The sequence below is a fragment of the Ascaphus truei genome, chromosome 6 (genome assembly GCF_040206685.1).
Source record: "Ascaphus truei isolate aAscTru1 chromosome 6, aAscTru1.hap1, whole genome shotgun sequence".
NCBI classification, from domain to species: Eukaryota; Metazoa; Chordata; class Amphibia; order Anura; family Ascaphidae; genus Ascaphus; species Ascaphus truei.
The window spans coordinates 74,542,868-74,568,428 of NC_134488.1; the positions used below are offsets into that span (position 1 = coordinate 74,542,868).

General features: G+C 49.8%; 1 protein-coding gene across 4 annotated transcripts in view; it reads right to left on the reverse strand.

The window, feature by feature from the left end:
* FAAP20 (FA core complex associated protein 20) overlaps positions 1-20,174 on the reverse strand; it is a 40,654-nt gene extending 20,480 nt beyond the window's left edge. Inside the window, exons 1-3 of one of the 4 annotated variants that reach the window (XM_075604849.1) lie at positions 20,036-20,174; positions 19,805-19,979; positions 14,482-14,589 (exon numbers count right to left, since the gene is read on the reverse strand). In XM_075604849.1, coding sequence (XP_075460964.1) covers positions 14,482-14,589; positions 19,805-19,926 — 230 coding nt within the window. In that variant the 5' untranslated portion in view covers positions 19,927-19,979; positions 20,036-20,174. The other 3 variants (XM_075604850.1, XM_075604851.1, XM_075604852.1) reach the window with 3 other exon arrangements.
* Between the last annotated feature and the right edge of the window lie 5,387 nt (positions 20,175-25,561).

Sequence of the window (25,561 nt, forward strand, 5' to 3'; positions counted from 1 at the left end):
TGGCAGAACAGGCAGTATATATATATATATATATATATATATATATATATATATATATATATATAATATATATAATTTTTTATTACAGGATTGAAGCAGGGATCTTTGGAGTACAGACCAACATTTCTGAATGTTTCTCCGCTATATCATCCTGGATGACCCTCCGCCGACTCAAACTCAACATATCAAAAACTGAGCTGCTCATATTTCCTCCCGAACCTGGCCCTACTAACTCTTTCCACATTACTGTTGGAAGTACGATCATTCACCCAGTAGCCCAAGCACGCTGCCTAGGGGTCACACTCGACTCCTTTTTCACATTCAAAATGTAGATGAAACCTGTAGTTTTTTCCTCGACAATATTACAAAGATACGCCCTTTCCTCTGATGCTCTACTGCTAAAACTCTGACTCAGGCCCTCATTCTCTCCCATCTCGACTACTGTAACCAACTGTTATCCGGCCTTCCTGCCTCTCACCTGTCTCCCGTACAATCTATCCTAAACCGCTCTGTCTCGGCGTTTACCCTGCTGAAATCACTCTGCTGGCTTCCTATCAAATCCCGTATCACACACTCTATTCTCCTCCTCACTCTTAAAGCTTTACACTCTTCTGCCTCTCTCTACATAGCCCTAATTTCTCGCTATGCCCCATCCAGACTCCTGATTTCTGCTCAAAGATGTCTTCTCTCTACTCCTTTTGTGTCCAAAGCCCTCTCCCACCTTAAACCCTTCTCACTGACTGCCCCACACCTCTGGAATGCCCTTCCCCTCAATATCCGACTAGCACCCTCTCTATCCACCTCTAAGACCCATCTTAAAATACACCTGCTTAATGAAGCATATGAGTAGCTCCATGGCTGATACTATACACCTCAAACATCGACCGTGGCCCCTTGCAGACGTACTTACCAGAACACCTTCCCACTGTCTCTGTACGTTCTTCCTACTTACCAATTAGATCGTAAGCTCTTCGGAGCAGGGACTCCTTGTCCTGAATGTTACTTTTACGTCTGAAGCGCTTATTCCCACTATGTGTTATTTGTATTATTTGTCATTTATATTATTATGTCACGTATATTACTGCTGTGAAGCGCTATGTACAGTACATTAATAGTGCTGTATAAAGATATACATAGATACAGTAACTCAGCAAGTACAGTGAGGTGCCAATTAAATGTGCTTTTTACTATAAGAATAGGTGAATGCACCTTTTCAATCTCAGTATAAATCCACAGTGTGCAATCAGCATTGCAGAGGTCACATGGTAACATTCTAAAGTCATGCAGGGTCTGATACTATACTGTGCTAAGGGGAGACTCACAAAGGCATGATGGTAGTGATAAGTGAACTGCTACCAATTTGTATTAAAATATAATACACTTATAATAATCCACTGGTATCAAATGTTTATCTGGGTAAACAGAAACCTGGTTAAAACGAGGTAACATGCCTATATTTTGTTCCTACCAGCTGCAGACTTTTTTTTTTTTTTTTTAATTTGACTACATTTTTAATAAAAAAAATGTTTCAATAAAATCATACTAACAAATTATCATTGTAATTTGTTTCCGTCGGAAGATGCAATCCCTTTAAAAAAAATAATAGCTTATTGTGAAAAGATCTGGCAATTATTGCTCTTCGCCTCTATTTAAGCGAATGATTCCGCCACCATTAGCCAAACAAAACAACACAAGGGGACCAGCCTGGATCAGCAATCTGCCTGCACATACAGTATACCAGCTTACAAACAGTGTTACCACAAGAGAGATTAAATAATGATCATTAAAAAACAATACGCCAAAGCATTTGGTTACTATGGAGACATAAGTTTATTTTTTTATATATTTATATTCTAATTTGAATACAAGTGGGGCCATTCACCAACATTTAACCAATTGACCTTGCCACTTGCCCTTAATTTACTTTGATCCTAGGAGGGACTGACACTTCAACCCTTTGGGCACCAGAAGGGCCACACTACCAGGGTGCCATAGCCCCTGAGGCATGTCACAATCACGTGACGGCTGCGGCACTGAATCCAGAAATGGAAGTCACCTTCCGTTCCTCCTCGTGCCAGATCCATGGGAACGTAGAACCTGACCTCCCCTAGAAAATGAGCAGTAAAAGGCCATGATGTAGCCAAATCACGAAACCCCTGCAGTGCCAGACCCCATAACGGAGGGGCTATGTATTAGGGCAGGCAAGTGGTTAAAGAAACAAAAGGAACACCAACATGAGACGCATACAAATAAAAAATGATGAAGAGAATCATTACATGGTGAACCCAATAATGCCCATTACTTTTGGGGAGGATCTTTTCTCTTTCGACACCTTTCACAAAAGTTAAAATCCAAAAATATGACAAGTATGCTGATAGAACTCATCATCTCTTACCAGGATTCGGAATTAAACACATATATGCACTGTGTAGACAATACAGGAACAATATACCCCTTCACTGAAGAGCTTACATTCTAAATGTGCAACACTTCGATCTCAGTGACCCATACGAAATATGCTGTGAAACTGCTTCCCCATGCTGGAGAATGGAACAGCTCTCTTCAAATTCAAATGAATAGCACACAAATCTTTCCCAGCACGGGGAAGTGGCTTTACATCATACCGAATAAAAGGCAACTTGTGAAAGGAGTATGCCAGGGTGCACACAGTTGATGCCCAGTCTTGAAGTTTCCTCTTTTAGAGAAGCCAATGCTAACCACAAGACCAATTTTCTACCACCCGGTTCTGTATGCAGTGTGGCAATATTGAGCCATGGCTCTTTACCAACGGGACCCAATTCATTGCAGTATGTGGCAAATATATGTATATATATCTTTATTTACATAGCACCATTTACAGCTCTTCACAGCAGTAATACACGTGACATAATAATAGAACACATAATGGGAATAAGTGCTTCAGACATGACAGTAACAATAGGAAAGGGGGTCCCTGCCCCGAAGAACTTACAATCTATGTGGTAATTAGGGAGAATTTACAAACAGTTGGAGGGTGTTATGGTAAGTGCGCCTGCAAGGGGCCAAGGTCAGTGCATCTGAGATATATAGTATCAGCCAGTGGAGCTACCAATACGCTTAGTTAAAGATGTGCGTTTTTAGATAGGACTTAAAGGTGGAGAGAGAGGGTGTCAGTCGGATATTAAGGGGGAAGGACATTCCAGATGCGTGTACTACAAGCTCCATGTGGAACAATGTACATTAAAAAACATAACAATAATAATAACAAACATTACAAGAATGAAAGTACCACATTTCCTGTGGCAGCGTAATCGCAATGAACCTCACATTTGGCTTTCCTAGGAGGGTACAAATAGTTTTTTCTTTTCTTCAAAGGCACACTCAGTTGACAGCTGTCTTCTAACATCATCTGACCTCTACCAAAGGCTGCTGAACCTAGTCAACTTTCTGCATGCACATTCTCTCATTCCGAGAACTGACATTGCATCACAGCAAGAGAGGTTGTGAGGTTCCGGAGCTTTCAGTCCTTCTTACGCTCTTGTATGCTGGAGAAAGTGGTAATGCACGTCTTACCTTCATCACATAAAGGTTTGCCGGAGTGATCCTCTGCCACAAACATACAAGGGTGTGCAACACTCAATCTTGCAAACTGTTTTTTCTCTATTACTGAATGTCAAAATAATGATGGTTTACCTAACAATCAACAGAAGCATGCCATGCACGGATACAAACGTGCCATGCCCTCACAACCTGGCGTGGAAGGATTTCTGAGCGTGTTTCTGGGAGTGTGCAATATACCGGTACTATCTTGGGTTTCTTGCTAACAATTTAAAATAAATCTGTATAACACAGGTAAAGTGGCACCTCAGCTTATAAGCACAATGCTTCACAATTTATTTTTTCCTAGTGTTTGTAAGGTTTGTTATTTTTTTCTGCCCAAGATAAAAGGTATTGGTAAATAGCACCATAGTCATATATTATCCAAATATAAAGGGTACACTACAGATTGATGTAAACAAATAATTATAATTGCTATTTTGGCAAAGTATTTCATTGTGATGACCCGGTATTTTGTACTGTATGTATACAGAACCTCTGTGTATAAAAATCAGTAAATGCTTAAATGCAACAGGAAGCAGATAAGGCGCGTGTGCACCTTCATAAAAATATAGGAGAATAAAAACGGGTTCTGTATCCTTAAAACCAGATCGGGGTCAGTGACAGGAATTCTACTCTAAATATTTTCACTAGCTATGCTATTCTGTCACATCACATTGTTCAGCCGTCTGAGATCACTTCCTGACCCAAGGAGACACCTCTGACCTCATTACACTTCACTTGAGTTCCTCTCTGCCGACATGTCAACAGGGTCCTGCCATTCTAGTTCTTTCTTTATTCCTTCACTGCAGGGTAACAGGTGCAACAAAGCTGAAAACAGGACGATAAAAAGGTATACCATGTGTCATAGGCGTAGAGAACATTTAAAGAAGATGTCAAGCTAGGGTAGCTATTGACTGCAAAGCCGAGCAAAAATAACCTGACCAAAGCATCGGTATTTTGGACATGTACTTGCAGCAGAAATCTATTTAGGTTTGCGAACATGCTGAATCTGATGGACTGTAACTGTGTTACTGCCCTTCCAATAAATCTAGGGAACCTAAGAAAATGTGAGATTATTTAGTTGAGAGTATCTTTCTAGGTGACTCAGGCAAGTATCGGACCCTGTTCCGCTGTTGACTGCCATTCAAGTTAACAGCAGTTTGGAGTTTGTTACCTGATTTGTGGATTAGTAAACACCCGGCCATAATCTGGTCAAACAATAGCTATTGCTTTTGTTCTCCGGGAGGCTGAATAGTAAATCTGTTGACGAGGTTGCTAGCCAACAAACTGCGACAGTTAGGGGGAAAAAAAGAGCTGAAGCCTGCAGCTGACATAAGGCTCTTTGTGGCCACACCACAATTTTTGGGCCCCTCAGACGAGGAGCCGATAACTGACAATCTCGTTTTGTGCCCCGGTTAACTGGGACACGGAAAATAATCTCCAGGTCCCGTGCCTCAAGCGAAAGTGGAAAATGTAGGGAGATACAAATGGTGAGGGTCAGTATCACCGGGAGAACTCCTAGGGTATACAATCATGGTTGGGCTATTGATCCTGACTCTGAAGTAAACAACTCTGACTTTCTAGTCCTCTCTCGTCAATAATGACCTAGTATTGGAATACCAGATATTCAGGCACTAACATCCCTAGATATTGACATGAGTAGCCATGAGTAATACTTCCCTTCCCACAAATAATTCTTTCCAGTTACTACGAGCTATCCAGTTTAAAATTGCTGACGATGCTAGTCTGCTCTTACTTATGATGGACAAAGCAGCGAGATTATTCAGGGACACCTCGAGGAAGGTCCTTTTTTTTTTTTAGAACTAACCCTCTTGAATGCACTTAGCAGGGCCACTTCAACTATTGGTCAGACATTTAATTATGTCAGCAATGCACGTAGGTCCTGGGATTAAATTCAGATGGATTATCTGACTTGGCCTCAAAAGTGCATGAGTTCCCAAACTGAGAACTCATATTTGTTTGGTCCTCAATTCCTAGAGGAAGTTAGAGCCAGACATGGGGGTCTTACGTTTTTCGGTTATGAAGTGGGCTTCCCAAGAATTCACTAAAAGGTCCCTTTCGTGTAGAGAGGGTCGGTCAGGCCCTATGGACCAACCCATGACAATCCCCAACCAGGCTCAGACAAGGAAAGCCTTCTATAGAAATAAGACAACCGGGCGATCTTCATCCCTCAAAGATTCAATCAGGTCGGCACAGACCCCAATTAAGTAAGCTCCCTTTCTATATCGCTGGGAGAGAAATTATTAGTGGCAAAAGATCACATCGGACAAATGGGTCCTGAAAGTGATAAACAAAGGCCTTTCACTTCCCCTCAAGAGATTTCCTTTCCAGGTTTCTCCTTCATCAAGAAACTGCACCTCTCACTTAGACTCTGCCATTTCTCCAGCATTAGAGCAAAAGGAGGCCTGTTACCTTAACAGTTTCAGGCTGGGTCCGCCATTTATTTCCAGAACTGAAATCTGATATTTCAGTTTGACCGATGTTAGATTTAACAAAAACTTAAAACATGTTCATAAATGTATTTTTATTTTTTTAAAGGATTCTGAATGGAAGGTCTATCACACATCCCCACTCTAGTTCAACCGCAGTCTTTTTGTGTAGAAATTGACTAAGACGCATTTCATGCAGTACCAGGCTATCCAAATCACAGGAGACTCCCCAAGTTCAAGTTGAAAGAGCATCTCGATCAGTGGACAGCCATGGTTTTTGGCCTGTCCGACGCTCCATACACATCAGAAGAGAGGAACAGCGATGGGTACTGTAGTGGCACAATATATGGCAATTTATTCATTGTGTATGGGGAGAGTCAATTTATTTGTAATACTGACAATCTCTTAATCCTACATTTTAAATTATACGCATTGCTACATTAATGACATCATTATGGTTTGGGAGGGGTCAATTATGGATTTTGAAGCCTTTGTGAAATGGATTAATGTGAATGAGGTCAATATGTCTTTTACATCAATTTTACCAAACCCACCTAATCTAATTCATATTTACACTATAAGTGTTTTCATCCACAGGTAGTGAACAAGGGGATTCCCTTTGGACAGGTTCTGCGTATTCACAGAAACTGTAAAAGGGATTCAGATTTCCGCATACATGCCGCTAACTTATATGAGAAACTATTGTTAAAAGGATATGAAAGGCATGTGTTAGATCAGGGGTGCGCAAACTTTTCCCCGTGTGCACCCCTGCCTGCTCTCCTTGGCGCCTCGCGCCCCCCCCCCCCCGTCCCGCTCGACACCGGCGTCAAGTGACGTCACGTTGCCATGGTACGTGACCCCGCGGCGTCATTTGACGCCGGGTTACCAGGACGACACATCCTGGAAAGTAAGGTAAGTGTATTATAGAGGCCTCGTGCGGTCCCCTGGCATTTCAATTAAATGCCTGGGGGGAGAGCGCAGGACCTCTATAACTGCCGCGCCCCCCCCCCCCCCCCCGAAAAACTAGCGCCCCCCAGTTTACGCACCGCTGTGTTAGATCAAGCCTATCAGAGGGCATTACATGTGACAACAGGATTTGATTTTTTTTCTAAGAAACAAAAGTTGATTAAATGAAGAACCTCAGAATAGAGTTAACCTTATTTTTGATTACTCCTTTTTCTAAAGAGATTAAAACTATAGTTCAAAGAAATTGGGATATTCTGTGCAGTGATCCAATATCTGCACATATTTTTAAGCATCAACCTAGGGTAACGTGTAGGAAAGTACCGTCAATAAGGGATTTGGTTGTGGATACCGATCTGCCTTCAACAAACCAGAGAACATAGTTAGATAAACGCCCTAAAGGAAACTTCGGGTGTGGATCCTGTAGCCTCTGTAATTCCATTATTGTACAAAAGTGGTTCTCTCAGGATGATCAGTTTTATAGACTAGACCATTTTTTTAATTGTACAAGTACCTTTGTCATGTACCTTCTGGTTTGCCCATGTGGGTATCTACATGGGTAAGACCATTAGGTAAATTAGTTATAGACCACAGGAGATCAATAGAAGAAATCGGACCGTATATTGCATATTGCAGAACATTTTAGATCCTTTCATCATAGTAATTCAAATTTTCTCAAGGGTATGGGTATAGAATGGGTACCACCCCCTAAAAGGTGAGGAACAGGGCAAAAATGGTACTTCGAAGAGAATCCTTTTTGATCCACTCTTTTAAAGCCACAGAAGAAAGAGGCTTTCATGATGATAATGATCTGACTGTGTTCCTTTAATGATGGTACTGTCAATGTATGGTGGGGATTTATTTTTCTATTTGCTTACATTTTTCTCCCTTTCCATTATGTTACATAAATGGGGTTCATGTATATACTGGTGTAATTGAAAACTTGTCCTGAAGGGAGGAGCAGGACTATTTGAACTGTGCTCTCCTTCCTCATCTGCCCTTACATTCTTAAGCCTTTGCATTAATAGAATTAGAATTTTATTTAGAAACTGGTGCACCCATCCTCTCTCTTTCTTTGTCAAATTGATTATTTGATGGTTGATGCACCCCGAGATAGTAAATCTCCTGAATATGTGAATATGAACTTTCAAATTAAATTATGTGCAGCCCCAAATGAACGGCTGGTTTTTAGCAACGCTCCAAACACTTTCACCAGGATCACAAAGTGATTAATGGCTCATCTCCGTCGGCTCATTTATGTAGACTATATGCTTTTGGCACATCCAAATCTAGATACATTAATAGAGCAACTAAATTACACCATGTCTCTTCTAGAGAACTTGGTGTTTACTATTAACAGAGAAAAATCAATATTTACCCTGACACAGAACATTCAATACCTGGGGTTTACAATACATAGCTATCTCTTAGCGTTCCCCCAGAGAACTTCAGATCCGTACAAAAATACATAGACCAGATATTACAGAATGACCGGATTCCACTGAGGACACTGGCAGCGATAATAGGGAGATTTCTAGCCTTGGGTTCTGGTTTTCACCAATCTGCTCTTCTGTGCAGACAAACCTCAATTTCTCCTGGCACACCACGTACGCCAGTAAGTACCTTGGTCAGGACTATCCAGTATAGACAAATTAACAAATGGTAGAGATAGGTCACTAGGCTCATTGCCCCTTACTCCCCAACTGGAATCACTTACAGAGATAATTATCACTACAGACACGTCTCTTTCAGGCAGTGCCTCCACATAGATGTACTAGAACTTACAGCAGCCAAATTAGCCCTTCAGTCTCTCGTCCCTCAACAATACCAATAGAGGATAAAAGGTATTGATTTAGATGGACAACAGAAAAGCAGTGTCATACATCAACAAAATGGGAGACACTCACTCCATAAAATCTTGAGTGTTAGAAAAACAAATTCACCTATCCGCTATGTTTGTCCCAAGAGAGACAAACAAGAGTGTCAGCTGTCTCATCAGAGGCTAACCCTCAGTATATTGTCCCTCAAGAGAGACCGATTCCTCCTAATAAGAGACATTCGGGGAGATGGACATGGAATTATTTGCCACTTCGTCCTCTGCACAGACCCAGATCACAGTCTAGAAAAAAAGCATGCATGAAAAATGGACAGTTTTAGATTTCTTAGCGTATAAATGTCAAGGTTTGCCAACCTCATATGGGAGCGGCATTATGTCATTTAATACCAAATCTTCACTCTCAGAAGTTGTATATCCATTTGCCTGTTAAGATGGGCTACTCTATCTAGACCCATAGTACCCAAATACAATTCCACTTGGGATATTAATCCACTGGTAACATACATATCATCTTTAGACAGCACTTCTGTAGACCCAAGAACTTTGTCTATAAAATTGTCATCCTTTCTAGACCTTACAGCTAGGGAGGCTGAGCTATGCTATACTTATTTCATATTATCAGATCTCTGGTTAGTTCATACTCCAGAGAGTTTCCACATAATACTGAAATGAATAACACAAACTGGTTCAATAGACAAAATCACCAGTAGAGCTGGATTTTTTTAAGAACAAAAAAAGACCCTTCCATTTGTGTGGTTAACTGCATATCAGTGTACCTAGACAGCACAATCAACCTTAGGCAAAACACAAGTAAGAATAACCTCCAGAAACCCATTTGGACCAGCAAAGACTAACACCTAGAGAGGTTGGATACTCTTTGCAATAAACAAATTGAAAATTGATACAAATCAATTTAAGAGGTAATCAATCAAATGTGCAGCAGCTAAAAAAGCAGCTTCTAAGGGTATTGCATTACCAATAATTTTAAGAGCGGCGAGATAGGCACTTTTGTGAGGCATTATTAGAAACCGTCAGAATCAGTTAGTTACATTTACTAGGGCAACCACCACGTGAGGGAAACTCCCACCACCTGTTGTCAAGGGCAAGCCTCCCGAAGACCCAAGTATAGTTTGCAGGAATCTATGATCGGCAAACTTAATTTGTTCTAGGAAATAAGGATTGCCACCTAGTAAGAGCAGCCCATCCCGCCCTCCCAATGTAGCTTGCCTGATGGTTGCAATGGTTTCTTAACGTAACCAGAAGTTTCTATCTTTATTGTAGGCTCGAACCAGGGAACCAAGCAGCACCGTCCCACAGCACAGAGATCGTCCGACAGGGTACAAAAGAAGCTCAAGGAATCGCAGAGCTTTTTTCGTTATGGTCCTTTAAAGTCCCAAGAGAACCTCAAATTATTAAAAAGTTAAAAAAACATTTATGTCATAAAGAAGTCTTTATTCAGTTCATTAAAAATGTAAAACATCAAACCAAGATGTACCTTTTCTTATTATCGTTTAAGTAGATAATAAGATCAGTGTGTTTTTACTTTGTCAGTAGGGTAAAACTAAGGACTGTCATCAGTCTGTTAAGCTTCAGGATAAATCTGCCGTCGGGGACACGCACCGGCTGGTGGCATGTTAAGCAACATGCGACAAGTGCGTTTTGCCTAGCACTCTCATTTCGAGAGGTTTGCCATTCCCACCAGCTGTTGCTGGGTGGCAATCCTTTTCCCTAGAACAAAGTAAACTTGCAGATCACAGATTCCTGCAAACCACAGTTGGACCCTCTGCATCAACTGCAGGCCAAGCAGACAGAAACCCCTTAGTGAACCTCTCTGTATATAAAAGCCAGAAACAAACAAAAAGAAAAGTGAGAAAAGGAAAAATATACACTATATTTCAACATTTACAACAACGACAAAGAACAAAAGCAACGGGCAAATCAAATGAAAGAACATAATGGTAATATTTGGAAGACAATTTTCTACCCTTCTCCCAGATGCCCTCTCCTTGTTCTCCCTTCCTACCCAATGTTCTTCTTGATTAAACAGTCAAGTTCCAGGTGAACAGACTATGAGGAAGGTAGGTGCGCTTGGCTCTGAGATAGCTGAAAGAGGCCGCAGTTCTTTTTCTCTCTGCAGTGCGACAATACACTTTTCTTTAACAAAAAATAATAATAATTACAAACAACAAAAAAATGTAGTAATTGTTTTTGAACAGCTAGGTTGGGTATAATTGATACTAGCACACTTCAACCTCTGTATATTTGCACATACCCTGTGGAAAGGAGGACGGCTCTGTGAATTATGCCACTGTACTGGTGTAGCCATAGACATATACAAGGTAAGTTAGTGAGCCAGAGCAGCTGATGCAATCATTGTCGATCATCTAAGGATTTTATGTCTCACAGCATGAAGTCTATCACATTTCAAATAGCAGTCTGCTCACATGGGGCTGTTTTGACACAAGAGCATCGGTTATGTATTCAATTGCACAGGAATACAACTTCTTGGAATATAATTTATCTGCCTTCATGGATTGCAAAGTGTTGTAAAACCTTGAGGCAGTTAAAGGGCTTAATAGGGGATTTTTCTGCATGTCGCTTGCACAGTGCTGGGCGTAATTATAAAAGCCAGTTTTGATTAATGTGTGTCTGACTATTCTGACCATGATCATTATGATAAATGGTTTATAATTGTAACCCTCCCAGCCCGGCTCCTTGGGAGTTTACATCAGTCTCTAGATTTGTCTTGTACAGTGTATTACCTTGTCAGGGTGCTGGCTCCGTGCAGATGGGTGTTGAGGTAGAAAAGATGAGCGCCAGGAACTTTATAGCTACAAACAGGACAGGTGTTATTTACAGAGTTTGAGTTGCCCCAGGTGCATTACTGCATTCTTGGAGAGGCACATGCTTAGAACAGCTGATGTAGTTGATTAGTCAAAGAGCATAACTTAGTCATACTATTACTGACTCTTCTTGTACCTTCTGGGTTCCTGCTGGGCTGCCCCTTTATGTCTTTGGTACGGACAAGCCTTGGTTCTCTTTCTGGGTCTGACCATACTTTTTGTAGCTCTTCAATGATGGGATGGCAGAGGTGATCCCTTTGTATTGGGCTTCATACTACACTCCCCTGGGATGCTCACATTGGGAGGGTGTCCAAGGATACCAGTTGCTATGGTCCTTTGAGTCCCAGGGCTACCAATAGGGGTAACTCCTAGGAGACACAGGTCTCCCAGTTGGGGAGCCTGTACTTCTATGACTCCTACATTTCTAAGGAGCCTATCTATCAAAACAACAAAGGGGCTACTACCCTAATCTGCCTTATAAACATAACTGTGTACTTGCATATTTACTGGTGAGACCCCCTCCTTTGGCTCTCCTCCTGGGATCTGAGGGTAGAGTTCTTCTCCCCTGTAATTTGTAACCTCTTTCCCACTCCTAATCTCTAGGCAGAAAAGGGGCAGAGTTTAGCCTCCTCTTAGTCACCCTAGACCACGTGACCCATCCAGCATATGCCAGAAGCAGGGTTGTGTTAGGCTAAGGCCCCGCTCCCTCAGTCAGCGCGCCCGCACTGCAGACAGGCGGCGCGCTGACAGGCAATTGACCGCGATATGCGGTCTGTAGGGAGCCGGGAGCCGGAGCGAGAGGGAGGCGGGAGCAGGAGAGTCTGAGATCTGAGGTCTGAGATTGTGGTGCTGTCCACCCCCCACCACCACCCCCACACACAACACATACACACACACATACATACACACACATACATACACACACACACTTTTCCCCCGCAGCTCCTTCCCTGCTCCCCTCCCAAGCCGCCTCCCATCTAGCTCCTTCCCTCCCCTCCTTCCCTCATTGGCTGACTGCCGCACCACGTGACGCGTCAGAGCTGCAAATCACTAGGAGCTTGCAGCATCAGCCGGCTGACGCGTCACAGCATGCAGTCAGCCAAGTAGTAAGGAGCCAGCGGGGACCTCCACACTAGAGGAAAGGGGCTGGTGGTCCGCTGCCGCGCGGGCCGCCGGACGCAGCGAGACCAAAGCCTTAGGCCCCTGCCTGGTCACTTTGCAACATACTATCTGAGGGGGCAGGTGTTCAATATCTAACTCCTTCAAACCCTTACACACATATGGTAATCCCAAGGCGGGGGAAGGGATTGAGTGACTGTGGTGTCCATTAATTTACAAAGAGCCGTTTTCTGAGCCCTATATGGACTATTCATAAAGAGTCAAAGCACTCAGTAACATAAACGAAAAAAGTTATATGATGTGATTTCCAGATCTCATATGATGCGTACAATTCCCAAGAAATTAACATCAAAGGGGTTATACGTTTAAACGACAGCACCACAAGTTATAAATGCCTTATTGTATTATGCTTTGATACAAGAACAAATAGGAAATGTGACAGCAGCCTAACCACAACATACCTAACAGCCTAAGGTACAGTGTACAAGAGTGAAACAAATCAGGGAGGATCTGCGAGGGAAATTCAGGAGATCGCTTCTTCCACAAACATGTACTAACAAGAGGGTGTTTATTTATTTATTTTGAAGTATGAGATTTGGTATATAAGGTGTTTGATAAATAGGGAAGTAGAAGGTGTAAATCTGCAAGTTAACTCATGCGTGCATTATTGCAATAGTTCTGGCCTTAGAGTGTATGTATGTATGTATGTATGTATGTATGTATGTATGTATATATGTATATATGTATATATGTATATATGTATATATATATATATATATATATATATATATATATATATATATATATATATATATTTATATATATATAATGGTGGGTAAAAAAAAGTGACAAAAACCCTCCGCCGTACAGCATACAGCAAGTGAGACAGGTCTGCAATCCTGATTTTCACCGTTATCTCCCAGCATACAGTGCTTCAACTGCAGCAAGGGATTCTGGGAAATTACATGTAAATGAGCACAAAGGGTCACCATATTCACATGAACCTCATGTCATTTCCCAGAATCCCTTGCTGCAGTGGAAGCGCTGTATGCTAGGAGATAACGGTGAAAAGAAGGGTTGCAGACCTGTCCGAGACATGTGAATGTGTTTCATTTGATTGATGTGTGTTTGTGTGTGTGTGTGTGTGTGTGTGTGTGTGTGTGTGTGTGTGTGTGTGTGTGTGTGTGTGTGTGTGTGTGTGTGTGTGTGTGTGTGTGTGTGTGTGTGTGTGTGTGTGTGTGTGTGTATATAGCAAATGGAAATATTACTGTATGCTCATTTGCATGTCTTAGACAGGTCTGCAACCCCGCCTTTCACCATTATCACCCAGCACACAGCACTTCCACTGCAGCAAGGGATTCTGGGAAATGACATGCAAATGAGCACACCGTGCCACCTTTTGATTCAAAACCATTAACATGGTTCCCTATAGGCTTTGAAGCAAAAGGTGGCAATTTGCATGTCATTTCCCAGAATCCCTTGCTGCAGTGGAAGTGCTGTGGGCTGGGTGATAATGGTGAAATGCAGGGTTGCAGACCTGTTTAAGACATGCACCACAAACAACTTAACTAAGTATACACACACGTGTGTGTGTGTGTGTGTGTGTGTGTGTGTGTGTGTGTGCTACAACATGCAACGTAATGCGTAGCAAAGCCCTCTAGTACTAAGTATGTGTTATACAGCCACTTACACCGGCAGCCCGGGCCTGGCCCCTGCACCCTGCATATCCTGGGCTGTGCTGCCCTTCCTCCTCTTCAGCTTCAGTTTAGCTGCCCTCTCCTCGGACATAGTGCAGATTCTGCAAGTTAAGCCAGGAAAAGGGACATCAGACAGAGATATAATGCAAATACTTGATAAGTTACAGTATCACGCACACACTGCGGGCCCATGAAACACTTCCTAAACCTCAGTTACACAGCGAGGAGGAATTCAACCTCGCCCAGTGCCAGGGGATGTTTACAAATTGCAAGGCCCAGAAACCTACCGCAGAGGTTGCAGAGCTATGGTCACGGGGGAACGGTACAGAGCATGGTCACGGGGGAACGGTACAGAGCATGGTCACGGGGGAACGGTACAGAGCATGGTCACGGGGGAACGGTACAGAGCATGGTCACGGGGAACGGTACAGAGCATGGTCACGGGGGAACGGTACAGAGCATGGTCACGGGGGAACGGTACAGAGCATGGTCACGGGGGAACGGTACAGAGCATGGTCACGGGGGAACGGTACAGAGCATGGTCACGGGGGAACGGTACAGGGCATGGTCACGGGGGAACGGTACAGGGCATGGTCACGGGGGAACGGTACAGAGCATGGTCACGGGGGAACGGTACAGAGCATGGTCACGGGGGAACGGTACAGAGCATGGTCACGGGGGAACGGTACAGAGCATGGTCACGGGGGAACGGTACAGAGCATGGTCACGGGGGAACGGTACAGGGCATGGTCACGGGGGAACGGTACAGGGCATGGTCACGGGGGAACGGTACAGGGCATGGTCACGGGGGAGCGGTACAGAGCATGGTCACGGGGGAACGGTACAGAGCATGGTCACGGGGGAACGGTACAGAGCATGGTCACGGGGGAACGGTACAGAGCATGGTCACGGGGGAACGGTACAGAGCATGGTCACGGGGGAACGGTACAGAGCATGGTCACGGGGGAACGGTACAGGGCATGGTCACGGGGGAACGGTACAGGGCATGGTCACGGGGGAACGGTACAGAGCATGGTCACGGGGGAACGGTACAGAGCATGGTCACGGGGGAACGGTACAGAGCATGGTCACGGGGGAACGGTACAGAGCATGGTCACGGGGGAACGGTACAGAGCATGGTCACGGGGGAACGGTACAGAGCATGGTCACGGGGGAACGGTACAGAGCATGGTCACGGGGGAACGGTACAGAGCATGGTCACGGGGGAACGGTACAGAGCATGGTCACGGGGGAACGGTACAGAGCATGGTCACGGGGGAACGGTACAGAGCATGGTCACGGGGGAACGGTACAGGGCATGGTCACGGGGGAACGGTACAGAGCATGGTCACGGGGGAACGGTACAGAGCATGGTCACGGGGGAACGGTACAGAGCATGGTCACGGGGGAACGGTACAGAGCATGGTCACGGGGGAACGGTACAGAGCATGGTCACGGGGGAACGGTACAGAGCATGGTCACGGGGGAACGGTACAGAGCATGGTCACGGGGGAACGGTACAGAGCATGGTCACGGGGGAACGGTACAGGGCATGGTCACGGGGGAACGGTACAGAGCATGGTCACGGGGGAACGGTACAGGGCATGGTCACGGGGGAACGGTACAGAGCATGGTCACGGGGGAACGGTACAGAGCATGGTCACGGGGGAACGGTACAGAGCATGGTCACGGGGGAACGGTACAGAGCATGGTCACGGGGGAGCGGTACAGGGCATGGTCACGGGGGAACGGTACAGAGCATGGTCACAGGGGAACGGTACAGAGCATGGTCACGGGGGAACGGTACAGAGCATGGTCACGGGGGAACGGTACAGAGCATGGTCACAGGGGAACGGTACAGAGCATGGTCACGAGGGAACGGTACAGGGCATGGTCACGGGGCAAAGGTACAGAGCATGGTCACGGGGGAACGGTACAGAGCATGGTCACGGGGGAACGGTACAGAGCATGGTCACGGGGGAACGGTACAGAGCATGGTCACGGGGGAACGGTACAGAGCATGGTCACGGGGGAAAGGTACAGAGCATGGTCACGGGGGAACGGTACAGGGAATGGTCACGGGGGAACGGTACAGAGCATGGTCACGGGGGAAAGGTACAGAACATGGTCACGGGGGTAATTTATTTATTTATAAAATATTTTACCAGGAAGTAATACATTGAGTGTTACCTCTCGCATTCTAGTATGTCCTGGGCACAGAGTTAAGACAAATAATACATGGTTACAAATAGTTACATAAAAGAACAGGGTATACATTATATACAAGACATTGCATGCACAGTTAGAGATAATATATATTATAGGCGTATGTAACAGTTACAGACCAGATTAAAATGTGAGTTTTGAAAGAATTTAGACTGGTGGCGGCTGTGAGAGTCTCCGGTAGGTTGTTCCAGTTTTGGGGTGCACGGTAAGAGAAGGAGGAACGTCCGGATACTTCGCTGAACCTTGGGACCGTGAACAGTCTTTTGGAGTCAGATCTCAGAAGATAAGTGCTGCATGTGGTAGGGGTGAAGAGCTTGTTCAGATAGATGGGTAGCTTGCCCAGAAAGTATTTGAAGGCAAGAAAAGAAAAATGAACTTTGCGCCTAGACTCAAGTGATGACCAATCTAGTTCTTTGAGCATTTCGCAGTGATGTGTGTTGTAGTTGCATTGGAGAACAAAACGGCTTATTGAATTGTAGAGGGTGTCAAGTTTGCTAAGGTGGGTTTGAGGAGCCGAGCCATATACTATGTCTCCATAGTCAATAATTGGCTTTAGCATCTGCTGTGCGATACGCTTTCTGACCAGCAGACTTAGGGAGATTTGTTCCTGTAAAGTACCCCTAGTTTGGCATAGGTCTTGGTTGTCAGGGTATCAATGTGCATCCCAAATTTGAAATGGGAGTAAAACCATATGCCCAGGTATTTCAAACTAGTAACAGGAGTTAGGCCTCGGTCCCGCTGCGCTCGTTGGCGCGGGCGGCGGGTCGCGAGTCCCCCACCAGCAGGGGAATCCTCGCGAGCCGGTCCCGGTCCCCACTGGCTGCACAGTTGACTACACGCTGTAGCGCGTCAGCCGCTGGAGACACCAGAGAATGGTGTTTCCTAGCGTTGACGCGTGACGTGTGTGGCTGTGAGCCAATGGGGAGGGGAGGCTTCGGGAGGAGGAGAGGCGTGTGGAGTGAAAGCAGGTGAGTGCCTTTCTCTGTGTGTGTGTCTGGGTGCGTGCCTGTCTGTGTGTGTATGTGTCTGAGTGCGTGAGTGCCTGTCTGTGTGTGTGTGTGTGTGCCCGAGTGCCTGCCTCTGTCTGTGTGTGTGTGTGTGTGTGTGTGTGTGTATGAGTGCGTGAGTGCCTGCCTGTGTGTGTGTGTGTGCGCGTGTGTGTATGAATGAGTGCCTGCGTGTGTGTGTTTAAACTTACCTTCCAGCTCCAGCCCGAGTCCGTGGAGGGAGGGGGGGGGAGAGTAGCGGGTCCCTCCGCTCAAGCCACGCCCCCCCTCCCTGTCAAACCTCCCACCTCCCGCCCACCTCCCGCTCCCTACAGACCGCAGATCGCGGTCTGTGTATCTCAGCGCACCGCCTGTCAGCAGCGCAGGTGCGCTGACTCTGGGAGCGGGGCCTTAGCCTTAGGGTGGTGTTAGCGTTGGGTCTGATCTGGAGCTCAATCATTGGAAGCTTTAAAAATTTAGCCTTGGTCCCAAATACCATTGTTACAGTCTTGTCAGTGTTTAAAAACAGTTTGTTTTGGGAAATCCAATTTTCACGTCTCAGAAAGGTCGGAGGGGGGTGCAGAGCATGGTCCCTGGGGCCTTGCAAAGAATGGTCACGGGGGGGGGGGCAGAGCATGGTCGGGAGGGGGGTTGCAGAGCACGGTCGGGGGAGGGGATTGCAGAGCATGGTCACGGGGGGGTTGCAGAGCATGGTCACACGAGGAGGGGGGTTACAGAGCATGGTCACTGGGGGGGTTGCGGAGCATGGTCACGGGGGGTTGCAGAGCTTGGTCACGGGGGGTTGCAGAGCTTGGTCACGGGGGGTTGCAGAGCTTGGTCACGGGGTGGAGCACGGTCACAGGGGGGTTGCGGAGCACAGTCACAGGTGGGTTGCGGAGCAAGGTCACAGGAGGATTGCGGCGCATGTCACGGAGGGGTGCAGAGCACGGTTACGGGGGGAGTAGTGCAGAGCACGGTTATGGGGGGTAGGGGTGCAGAGCACGGTTATGGGGGGAGGGGTGCAGAGCACAGTTATGGGGAGGGGTGCAGAGCACAGTTATTGGGGATGGGGTGCAGAGCACTGTTATGGGGGAGGCGTGCAGGGCACTGTTATGGGGAGGGGTGCAGAGCACTGTTATGGGGAGGGGTGCTGTGCAGAGCATAGTCAGATTTTTGCAGACTACAGGAGTCTGCAAATCGGACACGTGCTACGTGAAAAACGTGTACTGTATTATTATATATATAGACTAGTTAACTGATTAAAACCCAATTTCCTGCTGGTAACGTGCACTCCTCTCGTGTTCAGGTCCATTTAGCATCCAGGGAACTTATCCCTAAACACCCCTATATGCGCCCCTGGGCAAGAAACCTTGCACCCAGAAGCAGTATTATTATTATTATTTCCGCCTCGGGGAGGGGGGCTGTGACTGCTCACTATGTTCTGCAGCTCCTCCTCCCACTCATACTCACTGTATGTTCTGCAGCTCCTCATACTCACTGTGTTCTGCAGCTCCTCCCCCTCATACTCACTGTGTTCTGCAGCTCCTCCTCCCACTCATACTCACTGTGTGCTGCAGCTCCCCCCCTCATACTCACTGTGTTCTGCAGCTCCTCCCACTCACTGTGTGCTACAGGTCCTCCCACTCATACTCACTGTGTGCTGCAGCTCCTCCCCCTCATACTCACTGTGTTCTGCAGCTCCTCCCACTCATACTCACGGTGTGCTGCAGCTCCTCCCCCTCATACTCACTGTGTGTTCTGCAGCTCCTCCCACTCACTGTGCTACAGGTCCTCCCACTCATACTCACTGTGTGCTGCAGCTCCTCCCCCTCATACTCACTGTGTTCTGCAGCTCCTCCCACTCATACTCAATGTGTGTGCTGCAGCTCCTCCCCCTCATACTCACTGTGTGTTCTGCAGCTCCTCCCACTCATACTCACTGTGTGCTGCAGCTCCTCCCCCTCATACTCACTGTGTGTGCTGCAGCTCCGCCCCCTCATACTCACTGTGTGCTGCAGCTCCTCCCCCTCATACTCACTGTGTTCTGCAGCTCCTCCCACTCATGCTCACTGTGTGTGCTGCAGCTCTTCCCACTCATACTCACTGTGTGCTCCTCTCCCTCGTACTCACTGCAGCTGCGGGGCTGTTTCCTACGTAAGGGTCCGAACACTTTCTCGAGCTGACACGAGGGAGAAGCAGAAAGCTGCAGATGGGAGAGGCGGGCATAGAGTTCTGGTGGGTAACAGGCAGCAATCAGGGACTTCTCCTGCGGCCTCAACCTCCTCCCTCCCTGGTAACCTCCTCCCTCCCTGGTGACCTCCTCCTCCCTGGTGACCTCCTCCCTTCCTGGTGACTTCCTCCCTTCCTGGTGACTTCCTCCCTTCCTGTTGACTTCCTCCCCTTCCTGGTGGCTTCCTCCCTTCCAACTTTCGGCCCGTTTCAAGAGCATACGGGGCACAGCGACAGGCCGATCGGAGAATGACAGGGGAAGTAATAAGTGAGACAGAGAAAAAGGAGGTGGGGGGGTGAGAGAGAAAAAAAAGGGGGGGGGGGGGGGGGTGAGAGAGAAAAAAAAGGGGGGGGGGGGGGGTGAGAGAGAAAAAAAAGGGGGGGGGGGGGGGGTGAGAGAGAAAAAAAGGGGGGGGGGGGTGAGAGAGAAAAAAAGGGGGGGGGGGGGGGTGAGAGAGAAAAAAAAGGGGGGGGTGAGAGAGAAAAAAAGGGGGGGGTGAGAGAGAAAAAAAAGGGGGGGGGTGAGAGAGAAAAAAAAGGGGGGGGGGTGAGAGAGAAAAAAAGGGGGGGGGAGAGAGAGAAAAAAGGGGGGGGGGTGAGAGAGAAAAGGGGGGGTGAGAGAGAAAGGGGGGGGGTGAGAGAGAAAAGGGGGGGGTGAGAGAGAAAAAGGGGGGGGTGAGAGAGAAAAGGGGGGGGTGAGAGAGAAAAAGGGGGGGGGGGGGGTGAGAGAGAAAAAAGGGGGGGGGGGGTGAGAGAGAAAAAGGGGGGGGGTGAGAGAGAAAAAGGGGGGGGTGAGAGAGAAAAAGGGGGTGGGGGGTGAGAGAGAAAAAGGGGGGTGGGGGGTGAGAGAGAAAAAGGGGGTGGGGGGGTGAGAGAGAAAAAGGGGGGGGGGGAGAGAGAAAAGGGGGGGGGAGAGAGAAAAGGGGGGGGTGAGAGAGAAAAGGGGGGGTGAGAGAGAAAGGGGGGGGGTGAGAGAGAAAAGGGGGGGTGAGAGAGAAAAAGGGGGGGGTGAGAGAAAAAGGAGGGGGGGTGAGAGAGAAAAAGGAGGGGGGTGAGAGAAAAAGGAGGGGGGGTGAGAGACGAAAAGGGGGGGGTGAGAGAAAAGGGGGGGGGTGAGAGAGAAAAGGGGGGGGGTGAGAGAGAAAAGGGGGGGGTGAGAGAGAAAGGGGGGGGGGTGAGAGAGAAATGGGGGGGGTGAGAGAGAAAAGGGGGGTGAGAGAGAAAAGGGGGGTGAGAGAGAAAAGGGTGGGTGTGAGAGAAAAAGGAGGGGGGGTGAGAGAGAAAAGGAGGGGGGGGGTGAGAGAGAAAAAGGAGGGGGGGTGAGAGAGAAAAAGGAGGGGGGTGAGAGAGAAAAAGGAGGGGGGGTGAGAGAGAAAAAGGAGGGGGGTGGGGGGTGAGAGAGAAAAGGAGGGGGGGGGGGTGAGAGAGAAAAGGAGGGGGGGTGAGAGAGAAAAGGAGGGGGGTGAGAGAGAAAAGGAGGGGGGGGTGAGAGAAAAAGGAGGGGGGGTGAGAGAAAAAGGAGGGGGGGGGTGAGAGAAAAAGGAGGGGGGGTGAGAGAAAAGGAGGGGGGGTGGGGGTGAGAGAGAAAAAGGAGGGGGGGTGGGGGGTGTGAGAGAAAAGGAGGGGGGATGGGGGGTGAGAGAGAAAAGGAGGGGGGTGAGAGAAAAAGGAGGGGGGTGGGGGTGTGAGAGAAAGGAGGGGGGTGGGGGGTGAGAGAAAAGGAGGGGGGGTGGGGGTTAGAGAGAAAAGGAGGGGGGTGGGGGGTGAGAGAGAAAAAGGAGGGTGAGAGAGAAAAAGGAGGAGGGTGGGGGGTGAGAGAAAAAGGAGGGGGGTGGGGGGTGAGAGAAAAGGAGGGGGGTGGGGGGGTGAGAGAAAAGGGAGGGGGGATGGGGGTGAGAGAAAAGGAGGGGGGTAGGGGGGTGAGAGAAAAGGAGGAGGGGGGTGAAGGGGTGAGAGAAATAGTAGGGGGGTGGGGGGTGAGAGAGAAAAGGAGGGGGGGATGGGGGTGAGAGAGAAAAGGAGGGGGGGGTGGGGGTTTAGTGAGAAAGGAGGGGGGTGGGTGAGTGAAAAAAGGAGGGGGGGTGGGTGAGAGAGAAAAAGGAGGGGGGTGAGAGAGAAAGGAGGGGGATGGGGGGTGAGAGAAAAAAGGAGGGGGGGTGGGGGGTGAGAGAAAAGGAGGGGGGTGGGGGGTGAGTGAAATGAGGGGGGGGTGGGGGGTGAGAGAAAAGGAGGGGGGGGTGGGGGGTGAGAGAGAAAAGGAGGGGGGGTGGGGGTTAGAGAGAAAAGGAGGGGGGGTGGGGGGTGAGAGTGAAAAGGAGAGGGTGGGGGGTTGGAGAAAAGGAGGGGGGTGGGGGATGAGAGAAAAGGAGGGGGGTGGGGGGTGAGGAGAAAGGAGGGGGGTGGGGGTGAGAGAAATGGGGGGGGTAGGGGGGTGAGAGAAAAGGTGGGAGGGGGGGGTGGAGGGGTGAGAGAAATAGTAGGGGGGTGGGGGTGAGAGAGAAAAAGAAGGGGGGATGGGGGTGAGAGAGAAAAGGAGGGGGGGTGGGGTTGAGAGAGAAAAGGAGGGGGGTGGGTGAGAGAGAAAAAGGAGGGGGGTGGGTGAGAGAGAAAGGAGGGGGGTGGGGGTGAGAGAGAAAAAGGAGGGGGGGTGTGGGTGAGAGAGAGAAAGGAGGGGGCAGGGGGGGTGAGAGAGAGAAAGGAGGGGGGGTGGGGGGGTGAGAGAGCGAAAGGAGGGGCGTGGGGGGTGAGAGAGAAAAAGGAGGGGTGTGAGGGGTGAGAAAAAGGAGGGGGGGTGAGAGAAAAAGGAGGGGGGGTGGGGGGTGAGAAAAAAGGTGGGGGGGGGTGAGAAAAAAGGTGGGGGGGTGAGAGAAAAAGGAGGGGGGGTGGGGGGGTGAGAGAAAAAGGAGGGGGGGTGGGGGGTGAGAGATAAAAGAGGGGGGGTGGGGGTGAGTGAAAAAGGAGGCGGGTGAGAGGGTGGGTGGGGGAGGGGGCAGTCAGAGAGGGTGGGTGGGGGGGCAGTCAGAGAGGGTGGGTGGGGGGGCAGTCAGAGAGGGTGGGTGGGGGGGCAGTCAGAGAGGGTGGGTGGGGGGGCAGTCAGAGAGGGTGGGTGGGGGGGAGTCAGAGAGGGGGTGGGGGGGGGAGTCAGAGAGGGTGGGGGGGGGAGTCAGAGAGGGTGGGGGGGGGAGTCAGAGAGGGGGGGGGGGAGTCAGAGAGGGGGGGGGGAGTCAGAGAGGGGGGGGGGAGTCAGAGAGGGGGGGGGGAGTCAGAGAGGGGGGGGGGAGTCAGAGAGGGTGGGGGGGGGGGAGTCAGAGAGGGTGGGGGGGGGGGGAGTCAGAGAGGGTGGGGGGGGGGGAGTCAGAGAGGGTGGGGGGGGGAGTCAGAGAGGGTGGGGGGGGGGAGTCAGAGAGGGTGGGGGGGGGGAGTCAGAGAGGGTGGGGGGGGGAGTCAGAGAGGGTGGGGGGGGGAGTCAGAGAGGGGGGGGGGGAGTCAGAGAGGGGGGGGGGAGTCAGAGAGGGGGGGGGGAGTCAGAGAGGGTGGGGGGGGGGAGTCAGAGAGGGTGGGGGGGGGGAGTCAGAGAGGGTGGGGGGGGGGGAGTCAGAGAGGGTGGGGGGGGGGAGTCAGAGAGGGTGGGGGGGGGGAGTCAGAGAGGGTGGGGGGGGGGAGTCAGAGAGGGTGGGGGGGGGAGTCAGAGAGGGTGGGGGGGGGAGTCAGAGAGGGTGGGGGGGGGAGTCAGAGAGGGTGGGGGGGGGAGTCAGAGAGGGTGGGGGGGGGGAGTCAGAGAGGGTGGGGGGGGGAGTCAGAGAGGGTGGGGGGGGGAGTCAGAGAGGGTGGGGGGGGGAGTCAGAGAGGGGGGGGGGGGAGTCAGAGAGGGTGGGGGGGGAGTCAGAGAGGGTGGGGGGGGGGAGTCAGAGAGGGTGGGGGGGGAGAGTCAGAGAGGGTGGGGGGGGAGAGTCAGAGAGGGTGGGGGGGGAGAGTCAGAGAGGGTGGGGGGGGGGAGTCAGAGAGGGTGGGGGGGGGAGTCAGAGAGGGTGGGGGGGGGGAGTCAGAGAGGGTGGGGGGGGGAGTCAGAGAGGGTGGGGGGGGGGAGTCAGAGAGGGTGGGGGGGGAGTCAGAGAGGGTGGGGGGGGGAGTCAGAGAGGGTGGGGGGGGGAGTCAGAGAGGGTGGGGGGGGAGTCAGAGAGGGTGGGGGGGGGAGTCAGAGAGGGTGGGGGGGGGAGTCAGAGAGGGTGGGGGGGGAGTCAGAGAGGGTGGGGGGGGGAGTCAGAGAGGGTGGGGGGGGGGAGTCAGAGAGGGTGGGGGGGGAGAGTCAGAGAGGGTGGGGGGGGAGAGTCAGAGAGGGTGGGGGGGGGGAGTCAGAGAGGGTGGGGGGGGGAGTCAGAGAGGGTGGGGGGGGGAGTCAGAGAGGGTGGGGGGGGGAGTCAGAGAGGGTGGGGGGGGAGTCAGAGAGGGTGGGGGGGGGAGTCAGAGAGGGTGGGGGGGGAGTCAGAGAGGGTGGGGGGGGAGTCAGAGAGGGTGGGGGGGGGGAGTCAGAGAGGGTGGGGGGGGGAGTCAGAGAGGGTGGGGGGGGGAGTCAGAGAGGGTGGGGGGGGGAGTCAGAGAGGGTGGGGGGGGAGTCAGAGAGGGTGGGGGGGGGAGTCAGAGAGGGTGGGGGGGGGAGTCAGAGAGGGTGGGGGGAGTCAGAGAGGGGGGGGGGAGTCAGAGAGGGGGGGGAGTCAGAGAGGGGGGGGAGTCAGAGAGGGGGGGGGAGTCAGAGAGGGTGGGGGGGGAGTCAGAGAGGGTGGGGGGGGGGGCAGACAGAGAGGGTGGGGGGGTCAGTCAGAGAGGGAGGGTGGGGGGGGGCAGTCAGGGTGGGTGGGGGGAGGCAGTCAGGGTGGGTGGGTGGGGGGGCAGTCAGGGTGGGTGGGTGGGGGGGCAGTCAGGGTGGGTGGGTGGGGGGGCAGTCAGGGTGGGGATGTGGGTGGGGGCAGTCAGAGAGGGTGGGGGGGCGCTCAGAGAGTTTGGGAGGGTGGGAGGGCAGTCGGAGAGTGAGGGTGGGTGGGGGGGGACAGTCGGAGTGAGGGTGGGTGGAACGGCCATCAGCGTGAGGGTGGGGGGGGGCAGTCGGAGGGTGGGTGGGGTGGGCGGTCGGAGAGATCAGCACAGAGGGAGAGAGAGACAGATGAGCACAGAGAGGGGGAGAGATCAGAACAGAGAGAGGTGGAGAGAGATCGATCATCGGAGAGAGTGAGGGGGAGAGAGATCGATCATCACAGAGAGTGAGGGATGTTGTACTGAGCAGTTATATGGAGCAATAGGATGAGTTATAGGGAGCGGTTGTACAATAATAACTTCATTTCATATAGCGCTTTTCAACCAATGGGACTCAAAGCGCTTCACAATTACAGTAGAGTGTGCGGTATGCGGCTTATAGGAATTTATATGGGACAATAGGCGGAGTTATATACAGGGGTTATATGGAGCAATTGGAGGAGATATTCAGAGCAGTTATATGGAGTAATAGGAGGGTTTATACAGAGCAGTTATATGGAGTAATAGGAGGGTTTATACAGAGCAGTTATATGGAGTAATAGGAGGGTTTATACAGAGCAGTTATATGGAGTAATAGGAGGGTTTATACAGAGCAGTTATATGG